The 22,064-nt window shown below is 71.5% G+C and overlaps 3 protein-coding genes across 3 annotated transcripts; all 3 read left to right on the plus strand.

Annotated features, from left to right (window-relative positions):
- Positions 1–3,598: 3,598 nt before the first annotated feature.
- Positions 3,599–4,027, plus strand: LOC309600119 (peptide YY-like; the record flags this gene model as incomplete). The annotated part of the gene is made up of 2 exons (XM_082332184.1): positions 3,599–3,786; positions 3,952–4,027. 2 exons carry the CDS (start codon positions 3,599–3,601, stop codon positions 4,025–4,027), a joined length of 264 nt encoding a protein of 87 aa, XP_082188310.1.
- A 3,372-nt stretch (positions 4,028–7,399) lies between these two features.
- LOC309599950 (pancreatic polypeptide) lies at positions 7,400–8,375 on the plus strand (the record flags this gene model as incomplete). The annotated part of the gene is made up of 2 exons (XM_082331878.1): positions 7,400–7,578; positions 8,312–8,375. 2 exons carry the CDS (start codon positions 7,400–7,402, stop codon positions 8,373–8,375), a joined length of 243 nt encoding a protein of 80 aa, XP_082188004.1.
- A 3,670-nt stretch (positions 8,376–12,045) lies between these two features.
- Positions 12,046–20,323, plus strand: MPP2 (MAGUK p55 scaffold protein 2; the record flags this gene model as incomplete). Its single annotated transcript, XM_082331610.1, has 11 exons — positions 12,046–12,162; positions 13,389–13,541; positions 13,635–13,784; positions 15,305–15,532; positions 17,583–17,714; positions 18,286–18,391; positions 18,679–18,747; positions 18,909–19,070; positions 19,638–19,840; positions 19,928–20,056; positions 20,147–20,323. The coding sequence occupies 11 exons, from the start codon at positions 12,046–12,048 to the stop codon at positions 20,321–20,323; spliced, it is 1,626 nt and encodes a 541-aa protein (XP_082187736.1).
- Between the last annotated feature and the right edge of the window lie 1,741 nt (positions 20,324–22,064).

Consider the following 22,064-nt stretch of genomic DNA (forward strand, 5'->3'; position numbering starts at 1 on the left):
GGGCCATAAAGCGCGGGGAAGCGGCAGGGCCCTGTTTGCTTTCCCTGCGCCTTTCCGTCCGACACCCCCGGCTGGGGGGGCCGCGGGGGCCCCTCGCCCTCCCGGGACCCCCCCGGGGGCCGCTGGGGCTCCGGCCGCGCACCTTCGGCCCCAGCCCGTGGGAGGGATGGGGGGCACACAGTGGGCACCCCCTGTCCCGTCCCCCCCGGCCACCCTTCGCCCTGGCGGGGGGGGCTGCACCGGGCCCCCCACCTCCGCGCCTGGGGGGGGTTCCCCCCGCTGGCAGAGCCATCCTGTGACCTTTGGAAAATTGCTGTTTGCTGTCACTCGGGGGAAATGGTGCAGAAAAGCCTCGCCTCCCCTTCTCCCCCCGCCCGACAGCAGGGTCTGCTCCGTGCCGGGGGGGGGCCGGGGGCCGCCCGGCCCCCGATCCTCCCTCCCGGACCCCAGTCCTCCCTCCCGGCCTCGGCTTGGGGACATCAGTGACGATGCGGTGACATCGCCGCTGTCGCGTGGGGTTTGGTCCCCATCCGCAGCGGTGGGACCGTGGGGTAGGCGTCCCCTGGCGAACCCCACCATGGGGCAGAGCCCCCCGTCAGGGCGCTCCTCTGCCGGGGAGGGGGCTCAGCCCCCGCTGGGCCGGTGCTGGATTCGGCCGCGCCGCCTCAGTTTCCCCAGGGGCACGTGGCAGGGCACTGCGAGGGGGGTGTCCGCAGCCCCCAGTGATCCAATTAGCCCCTCCATCGATCCAATTAGCCCCTCCATCGATCCAATTAGCCCTTCTGTCGATCCAATTAGCCCCTCCGTCGACCCGCGCCTTCGTTTGTGGGGACGTGAAAGGTGCTGGGCCGGGGGGGGCTGCGCCGAAGCTGGTGTGGGGCCAGGCACTGCGTGGCCGGGGCAGCGTGGCCCCCAGTTGTGTCCCCACACATCGCTGTGACACCGCGGCCACGCCATGGGGATGAGTCCCCGTAGGGCTGGGGACAGCCACAGGGCTGGGACCCCTGCGGTGGCGCTGCCATGAGCCGTGCCCCCGCCGCCGCTCACTGGGGTGACGGCCAGGTCAGGAGTGGGGAGCGTGTCCCCTCCAGCCGGGCCGGTGGCACCCCGCAGGGTCCCCGCCGAGCCCTGTCCCCTCCAGCCGGGCTGGTGGCACCCCGTGGGTTCCCTGCCAAGCTGTGTCCCCCTCCAGCCGGGCCAGTGGCACCCCGCGGGGTCCCCGCCGAGCCCCGTCCCCTCCAGCCGGGCCGGTGGCACCCCGCGGGGTCCCTGCCGAGCCCCGTCCCCTCCAGCCGGGCCGGTGGCACCCTGCGGGGTCCCTGCCGAGCCCCGTCCCCTCCAGCCGGGCCGGTGGCACCCCGCGGGGTCCCTGCCGAGCCCCGTCCCCTCCAGCCGGGCCGGTGGCACCCCGCGGGGTCCCTGCCGAGCCCCGTCCCCTCCAGCCGGGCCGGTGGCACCCTGCGGGGTCCCTGCCGAGCCCCGTTCCCTCCAGCTGGGCCGGTGGCACCCCGCGGGGTCCCTGCCGAGCCCCGTCCCCTCCAGCCGGGCCGGTGGCACCCCGCGGGGTCCCTGCCGAGCCCTGTCCCCTCCATCCCCCTGGCTGGAGATGTGGCTGCTTCTGGGTGGCAGCATCCCGGGGCTTTTGGGGACCCCCTTCTGTCACCTCTCCCTGTCCCAGCACCTGCACGGTGGCTTTGGTGGCCCCTTCCCGGTGGGGACCCGGAGCCCCTGCTCACAGCACGTCCCCGCCAGGCGCATCCGTGCCTCAGTTTCCCCCCGGAGCAGCAGGCTGGGTGATTGCTCCTTAATGCCAAATCCATAACGAATCAGTGTCCCCCCCCGGCGCGGGGGAGCGGAAAGGGCAGCTCATCCGTCCTGGAGGGCTGCGACAGCGGTCGATGGCGGCGACGGGGGCTGCGGTGACAGGGACTGCGGTGACAGGGACTGCGGTGGTGGCTCCGTGCCCTGCCCTGGCGTCTGGGGAAACTGAGGCAGCTGCGGGCTGTGTCCCTTCCCCTGGGCTGTCGCCTGCGGGTGGCTTGTGCCAGGGCCGTGTGCCGCGTCCCTGCTGCGTCCCGTGTGCTGTGCCTGTGTCATGGCTGTGCCCTGTTTGTGTCCCTGTGTGCCACTGCCATGTCCTGAGGCTGTTTCGGGGCCATGCCCGTGTGCCATGGCTGCATGTCACATCCGTGTGCGTGTGCCGTGACCGCATGTCACATCTGTGTGTGTGTGTGCCGTGCCCGCGTGCCATGGCTGCGTGTCACATCCGTGTCCGTGTGCCATGGCTGCCTGTCACATCTGTGTCCGTGTGCCATGGCTGCCTGTCATGTCTGTGTGCCATGTCCATGTGCTGTGCCTGCATGTCACATCCGTGTCCGTGTGCCATTGCCATGTGCCACGGCTGTGTGCCGTGTCTGTGTCCTGTGGCTGCGTGCCGTGTCCCCGTGCCGTGTCCCCGTGCCGTGCCCGTGTGCCGTGGCTGCCCGTCACATCTGTGTCCGTGTGGCATTGCCATGTGCCACATACCACGTCCGTGTCCAGTGGCTGCACCCCATGTCCCCGTGTCCCATCCGTGTCCCCCACGCTCCCTGCACACCCTGTGCCCGCGCCTCTGCCCCTCGGTGCACCGGGCCGGGGGGCTCTGCCAAGGGACGGGGACAAGGCGCTGGCACGTGTCCCCCCGGGGCCGGTGGCGGGGGGGCTGCCGGGGTCCCGCCGTGCCCGTGGGTCGGTCACGGGTGAGGGAGGAGCCAGCAGCCCCACTGGAGGCTATAAAACCCCGGGTGGGTGGAGGAGCCGCTGTGTCCCCGGCTCGGTGTCCCCGGCGCTGTCACCCCGCTGCCAGGCCCTGCCTGTCACCTCCCGCCTCCTCCACCGTGAGTGCGGGGACAGCCCGGGGACGGGGCTGGGGCCTTGGGGGGGTGCCAGGGGGGGGAGGTGACCCTTGGGGAGGCTGGGACCCCTGGGACGGAGACGAGCGTCCCTTGGGGACATGGGAGGGGTCCCTTGGGGTGGACGGGGGTCTCTGGGGTGGGAGATGTCCCTTGGGGAGGCTGGGAGGGGGGGAAGATGTCCCCTTGGGGAGATGGGGGTCCCTGGGGTCCCTGGGAGGGATGTGTCCCCTTGGGGGCTTGCAGGGGGTGACCCTGGACGTCCCCGGGAGCCAGATGTCCCTTTGGGGAGATGGGAGGAGGTTCCTGGGGGTCCCGGGGAGGGAGATGGCCCTGTGGGGACATCAGGGGGGTGTCTGGGGGTCCTGGGGAGGGATGTGGCCCCTTGGGGACATCGGGGGGGTGTCTGGGGGTCCCGGGGAGGGAGATGGCCCCATGGGGACGTGAGGGGGTCCCTGGAGGGAAGATGGCCCTTGGGGGAGCTGGGGTCCCGGGCAGGGGAGGGAGATGTCCCCTTGGGGAGCAGGGGGGCCCCTGGGGGTGCGATGTCCCCGCAGGTGATGGGGTCCTGGGGGGTGAGACGGCTCCGTGGGCTCAGGGGGACGGGGGCTTTGGTGGGGGGCAGAGCTGCTTGGGGACGAGATGGGGGGGACCCGGGGGTGACGCACACGCAGCTCAGGCTGCCCCGCGTCCCCGTCCCCACGCAGATGGTGACGTCCCCGAGGCCGTGGCGCGTGCTGGCGGCCGTGGCCCTCTGCGCCCTGCTGTGCCTGGCCACGCTGGCGGCCGCCTACCCCGCCAAGCCCGAGAGCCCCGGGGACGACGCCTCCCCCGAGGAGATGGCCAAGTACTTCTCGGCCCTTCGCCACTACATCAACCTGGTGACGCGGCAGAGGTGAGCGCGGGCGAGCGCGCGCGCGCGGGCGAGCCCCTTTGCACGCTCCCGCCTGCCCTTTTGCGCACCCGCGTGCTCCGTCGCGCGCGGTTCCCGTTGGCGCCCGCCTGGGCGCGAGGTCCCGTTCGCGCGCCCGCCTGCGCCCACGTGCTCCGCGTCCCGCAGGTACGGCAAACGCGCCAGCCCCGAGGCCGTCGTGTCGGAGCTGCTCCTCGGGGCCAGCAGCGACGGGTCACGGTGAGCCTCCTCCTCCCTGTCCCTGTCCCCGTCGCCCCGTGGTCGGGGAAAGGGGCTGCTCCCCCTCCTGCACCCTGGGGTGGGGGTCCCGGCGGGTGCCGGGGGTCTCGTCCCCCCTTTTCTCACGCCAGCTCTTCCCTGCAGGTACGACGGTGACGCTGCGTGGTGACCGGCTCCCCCAGCCCCCCCGTCCCCTGAATCCTCCCCGTCCCTCCGGGTCTCCCTAAGGGACCCGGGGCTCTGCCGCGGGGTGGGCCCCAGCACCCGCGGCCAGCGTGGGTCCCCCCCGCCAGGAGGGCTGGGGACCCCCAGAGCCCGGCCCGGGGGTCCCCCAGCGGGGGGGGCCCTGACCCCATCCCCTCCCCACCGCTGTCGGGGGTCCCGCGCGCTCCCTGCACGCCCCCGCCAGCGGCAATAAAGAGCACGATTGTGGGCACCCATCTGGGCTGCGTGCGCCGGGGCCGGGGCCGGAGGGGGGCAGGGGGCTGGAGGGGTGCAGGGTGTGTGTGGGGGTGCAGGGGGGATGGAGGGAGGGGTGCAGAGGGATGGAGGGGTGTAGGGGGCCGGAGGGGTGCAGGGGGTGTGTGGGGGTGCAGGGGGGATGGAGGGAGGGGTGCAGGGGAGATGGAGGGGTGCAGGGGGATGGAGGGGTGCAGGGGGCTGGAGGGGTGCAGGGTGTGTGTGGGGGTGCAGGGGGGATGGAGGGAGGGGTGCAGGGGAGATGGAGGGGTGCAGGGGGATGGAGGGGTGCAGGGGGCCGGAGGGGTGCAGGGGGTGTGTGGGGGTGCAGGGGGGACGGAGGGAGGGGTGCAGCGGGGACGGAGGGGAGCAGGGGAGACGGAGAGGTGCAGGGGTGGACAGAGGGGTGCAGGGGGGATGGAGGGAGGGGTGCAGGGGGTGTGGGGGGTGCAGGGGGGCCGGAGGGGTGCAGAGGGTGTGGGGGGTGCAGGGGGATGGAGGGAGGGGTGCAGGGGAGGGGTGCAGGGGGGCCGGAGGGGGGGATGGAGGGGGGGTGAGGCTGGGGAAAGGAATAAGGGCCCGAGGACCCGCTGGGGTGCAAGGGTGGGGGGCTGGGGAGAGGTGTGGGGAGCAGGGGGGTGGGATGGGAGTGGGGCGCGCTGGGGGGCTGGGGCACGCTGGGGTTGGATACTGGGGTGCACTGGGTACGGGGGCGGTGCGGGGCGCTGGCAGTGGGTGCTGGGTGCACTGGGTGCGGGGGATACGCTGTCGAGGGGCGTTGGGGTGCACGGGGTGCTCTGGGTACGGTGTGCGCTGCTGCTGGGTGTCGGGGTGCTCTGGGTGCGGGGCCGTGCTGGTGGGGGGCTGCAGTGATGCTGGGGCTCACGGGGCACAGGGGTGCAGTGGTGGGTGCTGGGGTGCACTGGGTGCGGGGGTGGTGGGATGCACGGCCAGTGGGTGCTGGGGTGCACGGGATACTGGGATGCATGGGTTACTGGGGTGCACTGGGTGTGGTGGTGGCGGGATGCACTCCCAGTGGGTTCTGGGGTGCATGGGTTAGTGGGGTGTACTGGGTGTGGGGGTAGTGGGATGCACGGCCAGTGGGTGCTGGGGTGCACGGGATACCGGGATGCCCGGGTTACTGGGGTGCACTGGGTGTGGGGGTGCAGGGTGCACTGGGTGTCGGGGTGGTGGGATGAACTCCCGGTGGGTGCTGGGGTGCACGGGATACCGGGATGCCCGGGTTACTGGGGTGCACTGGGTGTGGGGGTGCAGGGTGCACTGGGTGTGGGGGTGGTGGGATGCACTCCCGGTGGGTGCTGGGGTGCACGGGATACCGGGATGCCCGGGTTAGTGGGGTGCACTGGGTGTGGGGGTGCAGGGTGCACCGGCGGTGAGTTCTGGGGTGCGCGGGGTGCAGTGGCTAGAGGGGTGCGCTGGCAGTGGGTGTGGGGTGCGCTGGCAGTGGGTGCCCACGTCCGCCGTGGGGTCCCTGCGGGGCCTGCGGCCGCCGGGGCTGTGGCGGGGCTGCGCCGGAGGCCCCACGGGCGGGGGGGTCCCCACCCCTCTGCCCCCCAACCCGGCCCGTGGTGGGAGCGGGGGGCGGCCACGGCCTGCACCCCCCCCCCGCTGCAGCCACTGCTCCTCCTGTCCCCAACTGTCCCTCTGTCCTTCCATCCCACCCTCACCCCGCTGCCGGACCCTTCACCCGCCCGTGCCCCCACGCTGTCCATCCGTCCGCTCTTCCAGTGTCCCTCTGTCCCACTCCCCGTCCCTCTGTCCAACCCTCGCTGTCCCTCTGTCCTGCTGCCCACCCCTCCTGCCAGCCTCCCCCCCGGCGCCCCAGCAGCCTCCCCCAGCTGTCCCCCCTCTGTCCCCACAGCCGTCCCTCTGTCCCCATGCCTGTCCCTCCCTCCCTCGGTCCATCCGTGGGGACAAGATGCTCCGGGGACAGACACCGGACACCCGGGTCCGTGTCCTCGGCCCCACCGGGAGCCCCCCCAGCCCAGCGTCAAACATTAACCAGGGCTGCACGAGGGGCCAGGTGTCCCTGTCCCCCCCCTCCGATGGCCCCTGTCCCCCCCGGCCACGCGGCCACCTGGCCACGGGTGCTGCGTGGCAGGGTGACATCAGCGGAGGGGACAGGGGGGGATATAAGGGCCAGCAGCGTGGTGGCAGCGGTGTCACCGAGGAACCGGGGAGTTGACGGCAGCGTCCCGCCATCTCGCCGCGTCCCCTCGTCTCGCCGCGTCCCCTCGTCTCGCCGCGTCCCCGTGCCACCGCTCGTGGAAGCAGGTGAGTGGGGCCGGGGCCTCGTCCCCGCAGGGCGATGGGGCTGGGTGGGGGTGCGGGTGTGCAAGGGTGCGCGGGGGCGTGCAGGCGGCCAGCGAGCGTGGTGCACGCCAAACAGGGCGTGCACGCATGTGTGCGAGGCTGAGCGTGTGCATCTGGGTGCAGGGGCGCGGAACAGGGTGTGCATGCACGCACATGCGTGCTTGCGGGTGAACTGGGGGTGCGCGTGCTCTGCGAGCGCTGCTTTTTTGTGCAGCCTGGGAGCCGGGAGAGCGTGCACGTGCACGTGCACAGCCGGGCGCGTACACACCGATGTCATTGCTGTAGGAGTGGGGGTTTTGTGCACCTGCACACTTGGAGCAGAGACGGGGGGTGTGAGCGTGCAAGGGGGTGCGTGCATGGCTGCAGGGCAGAGGGTTGGTGCGCGTGCCTGGGTGCGTGCAGAGCAGTGCGTACTCTAAGGCGTGTGCGTGCACATGCTGGGTGGTGCGCACCTGTGTGTGCGTGCACGCGTGTCTTTGCGTGTACGTCTGCAAGCGCGTGCAGCCGGGGGGCTGGCGTGCGTGCGTGTGCGTGCGGTGCGGTGCCCTCGGCGGAGCCTGAGGCCGCGGTGTGCGGCGCAGCCATGGCTCCCCGCTGGCCCTCCCTGCTGCTCCTCGCCTGCACCCTGGTGCTGCTGGCCGGGCACCCCAGCACCGCCGGCCCCGCGCAGCCCACCTACCCCGGGGACGACGCGCCCGTCGAGGACCTCGTCCGCTTCTACAACGACCTCCAGCAGTACCTCAACGTGGTCACGCGGCACCGGTGAGCGCGGGGCGGTGGCGGGGGCACGGCTGTGGGACCCCTGCGACGTGCTGCATCGTTGCAACATGCTCCCCGTTGCAATGTACTCCCTGTAGCAATGCACTGCCCCATTGCAATGCACTCCCAATTGCAAGATACTCCCTGTAGCAACGCGCTGCCCCATTGCAACGTGTTCCCTGTTGCAGCGTACTCCCTGTAGCAATGCACTGCCCCATTGCAATGTACTCCCTGTTGCAACATATTCTGTACTGCAACGCACTCCCTGTTGCAAAGTGCTCCCTGTTGCAATTTGTTTACCTGCTGCAACCAGGTCGTTGTTGCAATGTGCTCCCCATTGCAATACGATCCCTGTTGCAATACACTCCCCACTGCAGCACGCTTCCTTGTTGCAACGTGCTCTCCTGCTGCAAGCAGCTCCGTTCTGCAACAAGCTCCCCCATTGCAGCACTGTTGCACCACGCTGCCTCCTTGCAACCTGCTCAACTGCTGCAACCGACTCCCTGTAGCAATGCAATTCCTGCTGCAACCTGCTGCCACTGCCATTCACGCCTGATTGCAACATGTTCCCCGTTGCAAGGTGCCGCTGCCTTGCAACCTGCTCCCTCGCTGCAGCCTTTGCTCGCTGCAGCCAGCTCCCCTGTTGCAACGCGCTCCCCGTTGCTGCACGCTCGCCGTTGCTGCACACTCCCTGGTGCATGGCGCTGCCCCCCAGTAACGTGCTCCCCCCTCGCAGGTACGGCAAGCGGTCGGGCGGCCGGGTGCTGTGCGAGGAGCCCTTCGGCGCCGCAGGGTGCTGAGCCCCCAGGTGAGGGGTGGCAGGCGGGGTCCGCGCAGCGGCCGAGCTGGGGGGGCCGGGTGCTGGGTGCCTCCCCCCCAGCACCACCCGTGCCTCGGTTTCCCCAGTGGGCATCGTCCTGGGTGGCGGGGGGGGGGAGTCCCGGGTGGGGGACACGGGGCTGGGGGTGTTCGGGGGGGGCACTCGGGGTGCCGGGTTCTGACCCCCTCTCCTTGCAGGGACGTCGCTGGGGCCGAGCGGGTGAAGAGAACCCGGGGGGCTGCTGCACCCGCAGCACCCGCAGCACCCGCAGCACCCATCACCCCGGGGGCTGCTGCACCCGCAGCACCCGCAGCACCCATCACCCCAGGGCCGGGCGGGCCCCCCCAGCAATAAACCCTCTTGCAGCCACCTCCTGCCTCTGCCTGCTTGGGGACAGGGGCGTCTGGGGGGGCACTGGGGGCACTGGGGGCACTGGGGCTGGGGATGCTGGTACTGGGGACACCAGGGACACTGGTGGCACTGGGGCTGGGGACACTGGGGGCACTGGGGGCACTGGGGCTGGGGATGCTGGTACTGGGGACACCAGGGACACTGGTGGCACTGGGGCTGGGGACACCGGGGGCACTGGGGGCACTGGGGCTGGGGATGCTGGTACTGGGGACACCAGGGACACTGGTGGCACTGGGGCTGGGGACACTGGGGACACTGGGGGCACTGGGGCTGGGGACACTGGGGACACTGGGGCTGGGGATGCTGGTACTGGGGACACCGGTGGCACTGGGGCTGGGGATGCTGGTACTGGGGACAGTGGGGCTGGGGAAAATGGGGCTGGGGACACTGGGGGCACTGGGGCTGGGGATGCTGGTACTGGGGATGCTGGGGATGCTGGGGCTGGGGACACTGATGTTGGTTGTGCTGGGCACTGCAGAGGCACTGGTACTGGAAATACTGGGAATACTGGTGCTGAGGATACTGTGGATGCTGGTGCTGGACACACTGGGAATACTGGTGCTGGGGATGCTGGTACTGGGGAGACTGGGAATACTGGTGCCGAGGACACCGGAGATGCTGGTACTGGGGAGACTGGGAATACTGGTGCCGAGGGCACCGGAGATGCTGGTACTGGGGAGACTGGGAATACGGGTGCCGAGGATGCCGGAGATGCTGGTACTGGGGAGACTGGGAATACTGGTGCTGGGGGCGCTGGGGATGCTGGTGCTGGGGGCACTGGTGCTGGGGCGCGGGGTGGGTGCCCCAGGGAGGGGGTGTCAGTGCCAGCACTGGGGGCTCCCCCCGTGGGGCCGGGGGGGCCGCGGGGGCCTCGCGCGGGGGCGCTCGCACACGTTCACGCGCGCGTGTAAGCAGGCGCCCACGAGCGCGCGCGCGCTGGTGCCACGCGTGTGCAAGGGGGGGCGGTGCCAGCGCCGGCGGGCGCGTGCGCGTTCGCGCGTGGGTGCGTGCGTGTGCAAGTGCGTGTGCACACGAGCGGGGCGCGGTCCCTTTAAATCCGCCCCCCCCCCCGCGCGGCGCTCCGCGCCCCCCCCCCCCCGCTGCCATGGCAACCGCGCGGACCCGCGCCCCCCGCCCGCCCCCTTAAAGGGGCCGAGCCCCCGTTTTTCCCCCTCCCCACGCCGCGGGAGGCTGCGTGGCTGCGTGCGGGGGGGCTCCCACGGGTGAGCAGGCACGGGGGCAGCGCGTGTGGGTGTGCACGCGGGTGTGCAAGCAGGGGTGAGCCGGCACGGGAGCGTGCATGCACGGGTGGGCATGCACGGGGTGCGTGCCCGTGGCTTTGCACGCGAGCGTGAGCATGCACGGGGCGCGCGTGCAACCATGGGTGTGAGCGCGCACAGCAGCGCGTGTGCATCAGCATGTGTGCACGCATGGGGGTGCGTGCGTGGGTGCAGCAGGCGGGCACGGGTCTGCACGCGTGTGTAAGCACGCAGATGTACAGCTCAGGGCTGTGCACGCTCACGCACGCGTGTGCACGCAGGTGCGCGTGCACGCGGCATGCATCGGCGCGCACGCGGCTCTCCGCGCTGTGCACGAGCGTGTCAGCGTGCACGGGTACGTGCCCGTCCGCACACGATTGCTCCCACGGGGGTGCCCACGCGTGAGCATGCCGAGGTGCGCGCGCGTTCGCCGTGCACGCGCGGGCGCGTGAGCCCGGCCGCGGGCGTGCAAGCGGTTTGCACGCGCGAGGGCCGACGTGGCGTCAGCGCGCCCAGGGCTCGCGGCTGCACGCGCGTGTGCAAGGCCCGGGGCGAGCGGGGCCGCGTGGGGGCCCCACGCGGGGCCGGGGCGGGGGGGGGGGGGGGGGGGCCGCGGTACCCGGATCTGGGGGGGGCGGCCCCAGGCCCGGCTCTGCCGCCCGCAGCCATGAGCGGCCCCGGCCGTGGGGCCCCGCCGCCCGCCCCCCGCCCCGCCCGCGCCCCCCCGGGCCCCCGAGGTAGGGGGGAGCCGTGGGGGGGGGGGCACGGGGGGGGGCAGGGAGGGGGCTGGCGTGGGCAGGGGGTGGTTGGGGATGGGGGGGGTGGAGGATGGGGGATGATGGGGGGGGCTCTCGGGCCATGCCGTGACCCCCCAGATTGGGGGGGGGCTGGATTGCAACAACCCTCCCCCCGCCGCTGCATCGCCAGCATCCCCCGCCATTGCAGCGCCGCCGCTCCTCCTCGTTCGGCGGCTCCCAATTGCATTGCAACCCCCCCGCCCCGATTGCATTGCAGCCCCCCCGATTGCATTGCACCCCCCCGATTGCATTGCACTCCCCCGACTGCATTGCACCCCCCCGACTGCATTGCAGCCCCCCTTGATTGCATTGCACCCCCCCGATTGCATTACAGCCCCCCAGATTGCATTGCCCCCCCCGATTGCATTAGACCCCCGATTGCATTGGACCCCCCCCGATTGCATTGCAACCCCCCCAATTGCATTAGGCCCCCGATTGCATTGCAACCCCCCCCCCCCCATTTGCATTGCATCCCCCGGCTGTACAGCAGCCCCCCCATTTGCATTGCACCCCCCCGGCTGCATTGCACTGCCCGGCTGCATTGCACCCCCCCATTGCCCCCCCATTTGCATGGCACCCCGCATTTGCAGTGCAGCCCCCCCAGCTGCTGCATGTCCCCCCTCCGGGGGGGTTTGGGGGATTTCCCCCCACATCACCAGGGCAGCCCCCCCAAAGTGCTGCTTTGGGGGGGGGGGGGGGCTCTCCCTGTGCCCCCAGCACAGGGGCTGTGCCCTGCAGGGCCGGGGGCCGGGGAGCCCGGGGGGGTGGGTTTGGGGGGGCCGGCAGGTCCGGGTGCGGGTGAGCTCTGCGCGGGGATGGGGGGCTCCTCGGCGGGGGAAACTGAGGCACGGGGGGGGGTGGGGGCTGCGGTGCCCCACGGCCCCCCCCAGCCAGGCGAGGCAGGGTGACGATGCCGGGGGACACGTCCGTGTGTCCGTCCTTCCTGCAGGATAAAGGGAGGGGTCCCTGCTCCCGGGGGTCCCCCCCATTCCCTGCCAGGTCCCATAACCGGGGGGCCCTGGGGTGACTGGGATGGGGGGGGGCACCCCCATTTGACTTTCACCCACGTTGCTGCTCCCTCCCACTCTGCCCCCCCCCCCTGTGTCCCCATGTGTGTCCCCCCTTGTCCCCGTGTCCCCCCTTGTCCCCGTGTCCCCCCCCATGTCCCCACGCCCCCCCAGCCATGCAGCAGGTCCTGGACAACCTGATGGGGCTCCCCGGCGCCCCGGGGGCCGCCGACCTTGACCTCATCTTCCTCCGCGGCATCATGGAGAGCCCAATAGTGAGGTCCTTGGCCAAGGTACAGTGGCGTGGGGGTGGCACCGCGTCCCCCCCTGGCCCCCGCCGCCGGTGGCAGCGAGTGGGGCACGGGGAGGATGGGTGTGCACAGGTGGCCGTGCACGGGTGGGTGCACAAGTGTGTGTGTGCACACACATGCGTGTGGATGCATGCAGATGTATGTATGTGTCCATGGATGCATGTGTGCGTGGATGCATGGATGCATGTTTGCACACGCGTCTGGTTGCATGCAGATGTATGTATGCATGCATGTGCATGCATGGAGGTATGCTTGCACATGTGTGTGGATGCATGCAGATGTATGCGTGCATGGATGCATGTGTGCTTGCACGCGCATGTGGTTGCATGCAGATGTATGTGTGCATGGATGCATGCACGTGTGTGTGCATGCCTGGATGTATGCTTGTACATGTGTGTGCGCATGCATTGCGTGGTTGCATGCGGATGTATGTCTGCATGTGTGTGCGTGGATGGATGTACGCTTGCACACGTGTGTGCATGCACGGATGTACGCTTGCATGCGTGTGTGTGCATGCATGTGTTTGGTTGCATGCGGATGTATGCATGTGTGTGCATGCATGAATGTACGCTTGCACGTGTGTGTGCCTGCAGGGAGGTGTGGGCACATTTGCACATAGATGTGTGTGCATGCAATGGACGTGAGTGTGCACGTTTGCACGTGTGCGTGCCCGTGCGTGCGAGGCTGCCGTGTTTCGGCGCGGGGGGCGAGGGCAGGGGAGGGTTGTTGGGTGTGCGCTGCCCCTCGGGGTGCGCGTGGCTGGGGGTGGTGGTGCGCGAGGTTGCGTGTGTGCTGTGTGCGTGTGTGTATCACCCTGATGGGGCGCGTGTGGCTGGCCCCACGTCCCGTGTGTGTACTGGTGGGTGGGGTGTGTATTTGCACATGCACCCAGTTGTGCAACGGCACACGCGCACCCGGGTTGGTGTGGTGATGTGCGTGCAAGGGCGTGCGCACACATGCACAAGCGTGCAGGTGAGGATCTGTGCGTGCATCCAGAAGGGTGGATTTGCACGTGCATGTGCACGCAGGGCGCTGTGCCTGTGCAAAGGGCGTGGGGGTGTGCGCTCATGCATGCATGTGCTCGTGCATGCGTGTGCTCGTGCGTGTGCACGCCGGGCCGCGTGCCCCCCGAGGTGGGAGCAGCTGGCGGGGGCGTTAGCGGGCGGGTGGGCGGCGCGGGGGTCCCTAATCCCCCCCGGCCCCCCCAGGCCCACGAGCGGCTGGAGGAGACGAAGCTGGAGGCGGTGAGGGACAACAACCTGGAGCTGGTGCAGGAGATCCTGCGCGACATCGGGCACCTGGTGCGGCAGGACAGCGCGGCCGCCGAGCTGGCCCGCATCCTGCGCGAGCCCCACTTCCAGGTGGGGCGTGCAAGGCCCGCGCGTGCAAGGCGGGCGTGCGAGGGGGGGGGGTGTGTGCAAGGCGGGTGTGACGGCCCCCGCCGTGCGTTGCAGTCGCTGCTGGAGACCCACGACTCGGTGGCCTCCAAGAGCTACGAGACGCCCCCGCCCAGCCCCGTCCTGGATCCGGCCTTCAGCAACCAGCCCGTGCCCCCCGACGCCGTGCGCATGGTGGGCATCCGCAAGACGGCCGGCGAGAACCTGGTGAGCCCGAGCCTGGGGCGCTGCGGGGTGCTGGGGGTGCTGCGGGGTGCTGGGGGGCATTGCGGGGTGCTGGGAGTGCTGCGGGGTGCTGGGAGTGTTGCGGGGTGCTAGGGGGCATTGCGGGGTGCTGGGGGTGCTGCGGGGTGCTGGGGGTGCTGCGGGGTGCTGGGGGGCATTGCGGGGTGCTGGGAGTGCTGCAGGGTGCTGGGGGGCATTGCGGGGTGCTGGGAGTGCTGCGGGGTGCTGGGGGTGCTGCGGGGTGCTGGGGGGCATTGCGGGGTGCTGGGAGTGCTGCGGGGTGCTGGGGGTGCTGCGGGGTGCTGGGGGGCATTGCGGGGTGCTGGGAGTGCTGTGGGGTGCTGGGGGTGCTGCGGGGTGCTGGGGGGCATTGCGGGGTGCTGGGAGTGTTGCGGGGTGCTGGGGGTGCTGCGGGGTGCTGGGGGGCATTGCGGGGTGCTGGGAGTGCTGCGGGGTGCTGGGGGTGCTGCGGGGTGCTGGGGGGCATTGCGGGGTGCTGGGAGTGCTGCGGGGTGCTGGGGGTGCTGCGGGGTGCTAGGGGGCGTTGTGGGGTGCTGGGGGCATTGCTGGGGCACTACAGGGTGCTGCGGCCTTGTTGGGTGCTGGGGTTGTTGCAGGTGGGCATTATGGGGTGCTGGGGGCGTTGCTGGGGGTGTTGCTGGGGCATTGCAGGGTGCTGGGGGTGCTGCTGGATGCTGGGGGTGCTGCAGGGTGCTGGGGGGCATTGCGGGGTGCTGTGGGGTGCTGTGGGTGTTGCAGGGTGCTGTGTACATTGTGGGGTGCTGTAGGCATTGTGGAGTGCTGGGGGTGTTGTGGGGCATTGCAGGGTGCTGGGGGCATTGCAGGGTGCTGGGGGTGTTGCTGGGTGCCATAGGCATTGCAGGGTGCTGGGGCGTTGTGGGGTGCTGGGGCATTGAAGGGCGTTGTGGGGTGCTGGGGGAATTGCCGGGTGCTGGGGGGCATTGCGAGGTGCTAGGGCTGTTGCAGGGTGCTGGGGTGCTGCTGGGTGCTGGGGCCCTGTTGGGTGCTAGGGGTGTTGCTGGGTGCTGGGGGCCTTGTGGGGTGGGCATTGCAGGGTGCTGGGGGCGTTGCAGGGTGCTGGGGGGCATTGCAAGGTGCTGAGGCGTTGCAGGGTGCTGTGGGCACTGTGGGGTGCTGTGGGCATTGTGGGGTGCTGGGAGTGGTGCTGGGGGCATTGCTGGGTGGGCATGACAGGGTGCTGGGGGCGTTGCTGGGGGTATTGCGGGGTGCTGGGGGCCTTGTGGGGTGCTGTGGGCATTGCGGGGTGCTGGGAGCGGTGCTGGGGGCGTTGCTGGGTGGGCATGACAGGGTGCTGGGGGTGTTGCTGGGGGCATTGCGGGGTGCTGGGGGCCTTGCGAGGTGCTGGGGTGTTGCTGGGTGCTGGGGCCGTTGCTGGGGCGACTGGGGGGCGCTGGGTGGGTGGCGTGGGACGCCGCGGTGGGGGCACGGGCGCGGGGCTGACGCGGGGCTGTGCCGGCCAGGGGGTGACGTTCCGGGTGGAGCGGGGGGAGCTGGTCATCGCCCGCATCCTGCACGGGGGCATGGTGGCGCAGCAGGGGCTGCTGCACGTGGGGGACGTCATCCGGGAGGTGAACGGGCGGGAGGTGGGCAGCGACCCGCGGGCGCTGCAGGACAGCCTGCGCCACGCCAGCGGCAGCGTCGTCCTCAAGATCCTGCCCAGCTACCAGGAGCCTCACCCGCCCCGGCAGGTACCGGCCCCCCACCCCACCCTGCACCCCGCATCCCACCCTGCCCTGCATCCCACCCTGCATCCCACCCCGCATCCCACCCTGCCCTGCACCCTGCATCCCACCCCGCATCCCACCCCGCATCCCACTCTGCATCCCACCCCGCATCCCACCCCGCCCTGCACCCTGCATCCCACCCCGCATCCCACCCCGCATCCCACCCCGCATCCCACCCCGCATCACACCCTGCATCCCACCCTGCATCCCACCCCGCCCTGCACCCTGCATCCCACCCCGCATCCCACCCCGCATCCCACTCTGCATCCCACCCCGCATCCCACCCCGCCCTGCACCCTGCATCCCACCCCGCATCCCACCCCGCATCCCACCCCACCCTGCACCCCGCATCCCACCCCGCCCTGCACCCCGCGTCCCACCCTGCCCTGCACCCTGCATCCCACCCCATATCCCACCCCGCATCCAGCCCCGCATCCCACCCCGCCCTGCATCCCACCCCGCATCCCACCCCGCCCTGCACCCCGCATCCCACCCTGCCCTGCACCCTGCATCCCACCCCACATCCCACCCCGCATCCAGCCCCGCATCCCACCCCGCCCTGCATCCCGCATCCCACCCCGCCCTGCATCCCACCCTGCATCCCACCCTGCATCCCACCCCGCATCCAACCCTGCATCCAACCCCGCATCCCACCCCGCCCTGCATCCCACCCCACATCCTACCCCAACCCTGCACCCCGCATCCCACCCCACATCCCACCCCGCCGTGCACCCCGCATCCCACCCCGCCCTGCATCCCACCCCGCATCCAACCCTACCCTGCACCCCACTCTGCATCCCATCCCGCCCTGCGCCCCACCCTGCGCCCCACCCCGCATCCCACCCCACCCCACCCTGCGCCCCACCCCGCCCTGTGCCCCGCCCTGCGCCCCGCCCTGCACCCCACCCTGCCCCGCATCCCGCCCCACCCTGCACCCCACATCTGCACCCCACACCTCCATCCTGCACCCAGCACCCCGCCCACGGCTCCCACTTCCCCGCCCGTGGGTCCCCCTGCCCTCTGCCTCTGTGTCCCCGTCTCTGCGTCCCCATGTCGTCCCCATGCCACCCTGCCAACGTCCCCGTGCTCGCGTGTCCCCTCTTCCCCTGCCCTGTATCCCCGTGCCCACGTGCCCCATGTCCCCCGTCCCCTTGCCACGTGCCTCATCTCCCCGTGTGTCCCCCGGACCCCGTGTCCCCCTGTCCCTCCGCCCACAGCCCCTGCACACCGGTAGGGACTTGCCCCGTGCCCACGTGCCCCACGGCTAGCGGGAGCCCAGTGTCCCCCGCTGTGCCCTGCGTGCCCGGCACTGGTGAGGGCACCCGGCTGCGGTGGCACCTGCCCCGTCCCCATCCCTGCCCTGTCCCCGTCCCCGTCCCCATCCCTGCAGCAGGACCTGGGTGGCAAAGGGTGCCCTGTCCCCCCCCCACCCCGTGCCAGCCCGGCGCGGGCGCCTGCCGTCACCCTGGCTCCCTGGGGACAAAGCAGCGCTGTCATTGCGTCCCCTGGCACCGCGTGTCCCCGCGCCAGGCCGGCCCCGCGGCACCCTGCTGCTGTCGGCGCCGGGGCAGGGGTCCCGTGTGCACGCACACGCGTGTGCGGCGTGGCGCGTGCGTGCACGCTTGCCCCCGCCCGCTCCCGCCCGCATGTGCGCCATCGCGGGCGCGGCGGTGGCGGCGCTGGGCGCGTGCCTGTGCCTGTGCGCGGGCGTGGGGCTGTGCGTGGGTGCCGCCGTGGGTGCCCTGTGGGGCGCGGCGGCGGCCGCCGGTGCCGCCTGCGTGTGTGCGGGTGCCGCGCGTGCCTGGCTGCGCCGGGCGGCGGGGGGGCACCAGGGTGGGGGGGGGGGCCTAGCGGGGTGCACACGCGTGGGCGCATGGCACAGCTCCTGCGTTTCCCACCGGCGCGGCTGGGGAAACTGAGGCACGGGCCGGCAGCACCCAGGCGATGCAGAGCGGGGAACCCAGGCGTGGGGCGGCTGCCCCCGCCCCCCCCGCTGACCCCCCCCGGTCCCCAGGTCTTCGTTAAGTGCCACTTCGACTACGACCCGGCCACCGACAGCCTCATCCCCTGCAAGGAGGCCGGGCTCAAGTTCACTGCCGGTGACCTGCTGCAGATCGTCAACCAGGACGACCCCAACTGGTGGCAGGTCAGGGGGGGGCTGGGGGGGCGGTCCTGGCCCTTTGCTCCCCTCCTGGGGTCCCCCCTCCCCGGCAGCTGGGGTCCACAGAGCATCAGGGGGGTCCTGGGGCTGGGGGGGGAGCCCTGGGAGGCATGGAGGGTCCTGGAACTGGGGGGCTCCCTGAGGCTGGGGGGGGTCCCTGGGGCTGGGGGTGGTCCCTCGGGGCAGGGGAGGGTTCCTGGGGCTGGGGGGGGCCCTGGAGCTGGGAGGGGGGTCCCTGTGGGGCTTGGGGGGGGTCCCTGGGAGCTGTGTGGCATGCCTGGGAGATGGAGGGGTGGGGTCCCTGAGACTGGGGAGGTCCCTGGGGCTGGGGGGGGTCCCTGGGAGCTCGAGGGGTCCCTGTGGGGCTTGGGGGGGTCCCTGGGGCTGGGGGAGGGGTCACTGGGAGCTCGAGGGGTCCTTGTGGGGCTTGGGGGGGTCCCTGGGAGCTGGGGGGGTCCCTGGGGCTGGGGAGCGTCCCTGGGAGCCGTGGGGGTTCCCTGTGGGGCTGGGGGGGTCCGCGGGGCCGGGGTCCCCACGCGCGGCGCTGTCCCCCCAGGCGTGCCACGTGGAGGGGGGCAGCGCGGGGCTGGTGCCCAGCCAGCTGCTGGAGGAGAAGCGCAAGGCCTTCGTCAAGCGGGACGCGGAGGTGGCCCCCGCGGCTGGTACGGAGCCCCCAGCCCGCGGCGGGGACGTGGCCCTGGGGGCGGGGGGACGGGTGGTCACCTCCCGAGCGGGAGCACGGCGGGTCCCCTGCGCCCCGTGGCGATGTCCCCATCCCTGCGGCACTGTCGCTGTGGCAGGTCCCCAACTCCCCGGGTGATGTCCCCGTCCCCGTGGTGCTGCCCCTGTGGCAGGTCCCAGCTCCTGTGGCACTGTCCCCGTGCCACTGTCCCTGTCCCCGTGCCACTGTCCCCGTCCCCAGCTCAGCCAGCCCCCGTGTCCTGGGCAGGGGCCCTGTGTGGCAGCCTCAGCGGGAAGAGGAAGAAGAGGATGATGTACCTGACGACGAAGAACGCCGGTGAGCGTCCCCCGCTGGCGTCCCCCCAGGGAAGGGGGGACGGTCCCCAGGCGTGCCCATGGCAGGCTCGCGGTGGCACCTCACGGGACGGGGTGCCCTGGGGTCCCCGTGGCGCCCGACGTGGTGTCCCACCGTGGGTGACAGCCCTGTCCCTCGCCCAGAGTTCGACCGCCACGAGCTGCTGATCTACGAGGAGGTGGCCCGCATGCCCCCCTTCCGCCGGAAAACCCTGGTGCTCATCGGCGCCCAGGGCGTGGGGCGCCGCAGCCTCAAGAACAAGCTCATCATGTCGGACCAGGCGCGCTACGGCACCACCATCCCCTGTGAGTGTCCCCTGCCACCATCCCTGTCCCCTGCTACCATCCCTGTCCCCCACCAGCATCCCTGTCCCCCGCCACCATCCCTGTCCCCTACCAGCATCCCTGTGCCCTGCTACCATCCCTGTCCCCTACCAGCATCCCTGTCCCTTGCCACCATCCCTGTCCCCCGCCAGCATCCCTGTCCCCTGCTACCATCCCTGTCCCCCACCAGCATTCCTGTCCCCTGCCACCATCCGTGTCCCCCACCAGCATCCCTGTCCCCCATGAGCATCACTGTCCCCATGGCCATCCCTGTCCCCCACCAGCATCCCTGTCCCCCACCAGCATCCCTGTCCCCTGCTACCATCCCTGTCCCCCACCAGCATCCCTGTCCCCTGCCAGCATCCCTGCCCCCCATGAGCGTCACCGTCCCCGGCACAGCCCAACCCGCCCGGCGCCGGGAGAACGCAGCCCCGGGCGCGCGGGTGCGGCGTCGCAGCGCCATGGCCATCCCCGCGGGCTGCGGGTGCCCCCCAGGGGGGGACCCCCGGGGCGGGTGGGTGGCACTCAGATGGGCCGTCCCCGGGGCAGACACCTCGCGGAAGCCGAAGGAGAGCGAGAAGGACGGGCACGGGTACCGCTTCGTGTCGCGGGGCGAGATGGAGGCGGACATCAAGGCGGGGCGGTACCTGGAGCACGGCGAGTACGAGGGCAACCTCTACGGCACCAAGATCGACTCCATCCGCGCCGTGGTGGAGGCCGGCAAGATATGCATCCTGGACGTCAACCCCCAGGTAGGGGACGCGGGGGGGGACACGCACCAAGGGGGTGGCCGGGGCTGGCCCCCCAGCCGGGGCTCAGCGCCGTCCCCTCCGGCCCAGGCAGTGAAGGTGCTGAGAACAGCTGAATTCGTGCCATATGTGGTCTTCATCGAAGCCCCCGGCCCCGAGACGCTGCGGGCCATGAACCGGGCGGCGCTGGAGAGCGGCGTGGCCACCAAGCAGCTCACGGTGGGTCCCCTCCCCCGGGTGAGAGGTAGCGGGGGGGGGGGGGGGCACGGGGAGCGACGGGGAAACTGAGGCAGGGTTTGCGCGGGGCAGGAGGCCGAGGCCAAGCGGACGGTGGAGGAGAGCGGGCGGATCCAGCGCGGTTACGGCCACTACTTCGACCTCAGCCTGACCAACGACGACCTGGAGCGCACCTTCGGGCGGCTGCGGGAGGCCATGGAGCGCCTGCGCGCCCAGCCCCAGTGGGTGCCCGTCAGCTGGGTCTACTAGTGCCCCCCCGGGGGGTCCCCAGCGCCCCCGCCCCCGCCCCAGCCCGGCCGGGGGGGGCTGTGGAGGGGGGAGGAGGGCGGTTGTGCCCCTGGCATCTCACCCACTGGTGTGATGAGCTCGCCGTGCTCAGCGCCGGGGGGGGGGGGGGGGGGGGGGGGGGCTGGCTCTCTGCAGTCTCAGCCACTGGTGTGATGAGCTCGCCGTGCTCAGCGCCATGGGGGGGGGGGGCTGGCTCTCTGCTGTCTCACCCACCGGTGTGATGAGCTCGCCGTGCTCAGCGCTGGGGGGGGCTGGCTCTCTGCAGTCTCAGCCACTGGTGTGATGAGCTCGCCGTGCTCAGCGCCATGGGGGTGGGGGGGCTGGCTCTCTGCTGTCTCACCCACTGGTGTGATGAGCTCGCCGTGCTCAGCGCTGTGGGGGGGCTGGCTCTCTGCTGTCTCACCCACTGGTGTGATGAGCTCGCCGTGCTCAGCGCCGGGGGGGGCTGGCTCTCTGCAGTCTCAGCCACCGGTGTGATGAGCTCGTCGTGCTCAGCGCCGTGAGGGGGGGGGGGGGGCTGGCTCTCTGCAGACCCCCCCCCTCCAGCCAAGCCTGGCCCCTTTCTCCCTCCTACCCAGCCCCAGCTTTACTGGGGGGGGATAGAAGCGGCCGGTGGGGTCCCATGGGGGGGACAGACCCCCCCGCTGTGCCCAGCACCCACACAGCTATTCACTGCCAAAACCTCACCCCTCCCCGTGTTATCCCGGGGCCCTGTGCCCCCCCCGGCCGGGGCTGCTGCCAGCGGGGGGGCGCGGGGAGGGTGGGAGGCCTCCGGTGCTGCGCGGCTCCGGCTCCTCGTAGCCCCGTGCCTCAGTTTCCCCGTGCGGAAGCCCACCCTGTGCCTCAGTTTCCCCGTGGGGAAGCCCACCCCGGCCCGGGGCAGTGCGTGGGTCGGGACCCCCAGGGGTGGGGGGGTCGCACCCAGCCGGAGCCCCCCCATAAGCTGCCGTGGGCCCTGGCTTCCCCGCCCCTCCAGGCCGCAGATCCCCGGGGACCCCCTTTCACCCTTACCGGGGGGGGGGGGTGTCCCCCCCTGTCCCTTGTACCCCCCATCGCCCCTTCCCAGGTAGCAATAACCCCCCCGAGACCCCTGCCCGCGTGGGTTTGGCCCTGTAATTAACCCTTAATTAACTGTAATTAACCCTGTAATTAATGCGGGGGGGGCTGCGGCTGGGGGCTCGCTGGGGCGCTGCAGGGGTGTCGGGGGGGGGGGGGGCTGCCATGGGGTGACCCCGAGGGACGGGGACACGGGGCCTGCAGGTGTGCGCACACGCGTGTGCGGCGGGGCGCCTGTGCCCCCCTCCTTCCCGCCCCGGGGTCCCCCCGCCGCCGCCACCCCCCGTCCCCGTCCCCGTCCCCGGGTCGCTCCTTTTTTGGTACTTTGCTGTGACTTTTATTAAAGGAGAGAAAAGCAGCGGCTTTGTCCCTTACGGCCGAATGCGGCTGGGGCTGGGGCACCCGGGGGGGGACGCGGTGTCACCGGTGTCACCAGCGTCACCAGTGTCACCTCTGCCCCACCCTGGCCCCCTCCCACCCGCTGCTGCTGATTTTTTTTTCTCTGCAAATCAGTGTTTTGCCCCAGTTTGGTGCCTGCAGGGTGTTTGTGGGGCTGGGGGGTGTGCGTGCGCGTGCGCGCGCACGCGTGGGTGTGCGTGTGCGTGTGTGTGTGTGTGCACGCGTGGGTGTGTGCGCACGCGTGGCT

The sequence above is a fragment of the Platalea leucorodia genome, assembly GCF_965183815.1.
Source record: "Platalea leucorodia genome assembly, chromosome: 22".
NCBI lineage: Eukaryota > Metazoa > Chordata > Aves > Pelecaniformes > Threskiornithidae > Platalea > Platalea leucorodia.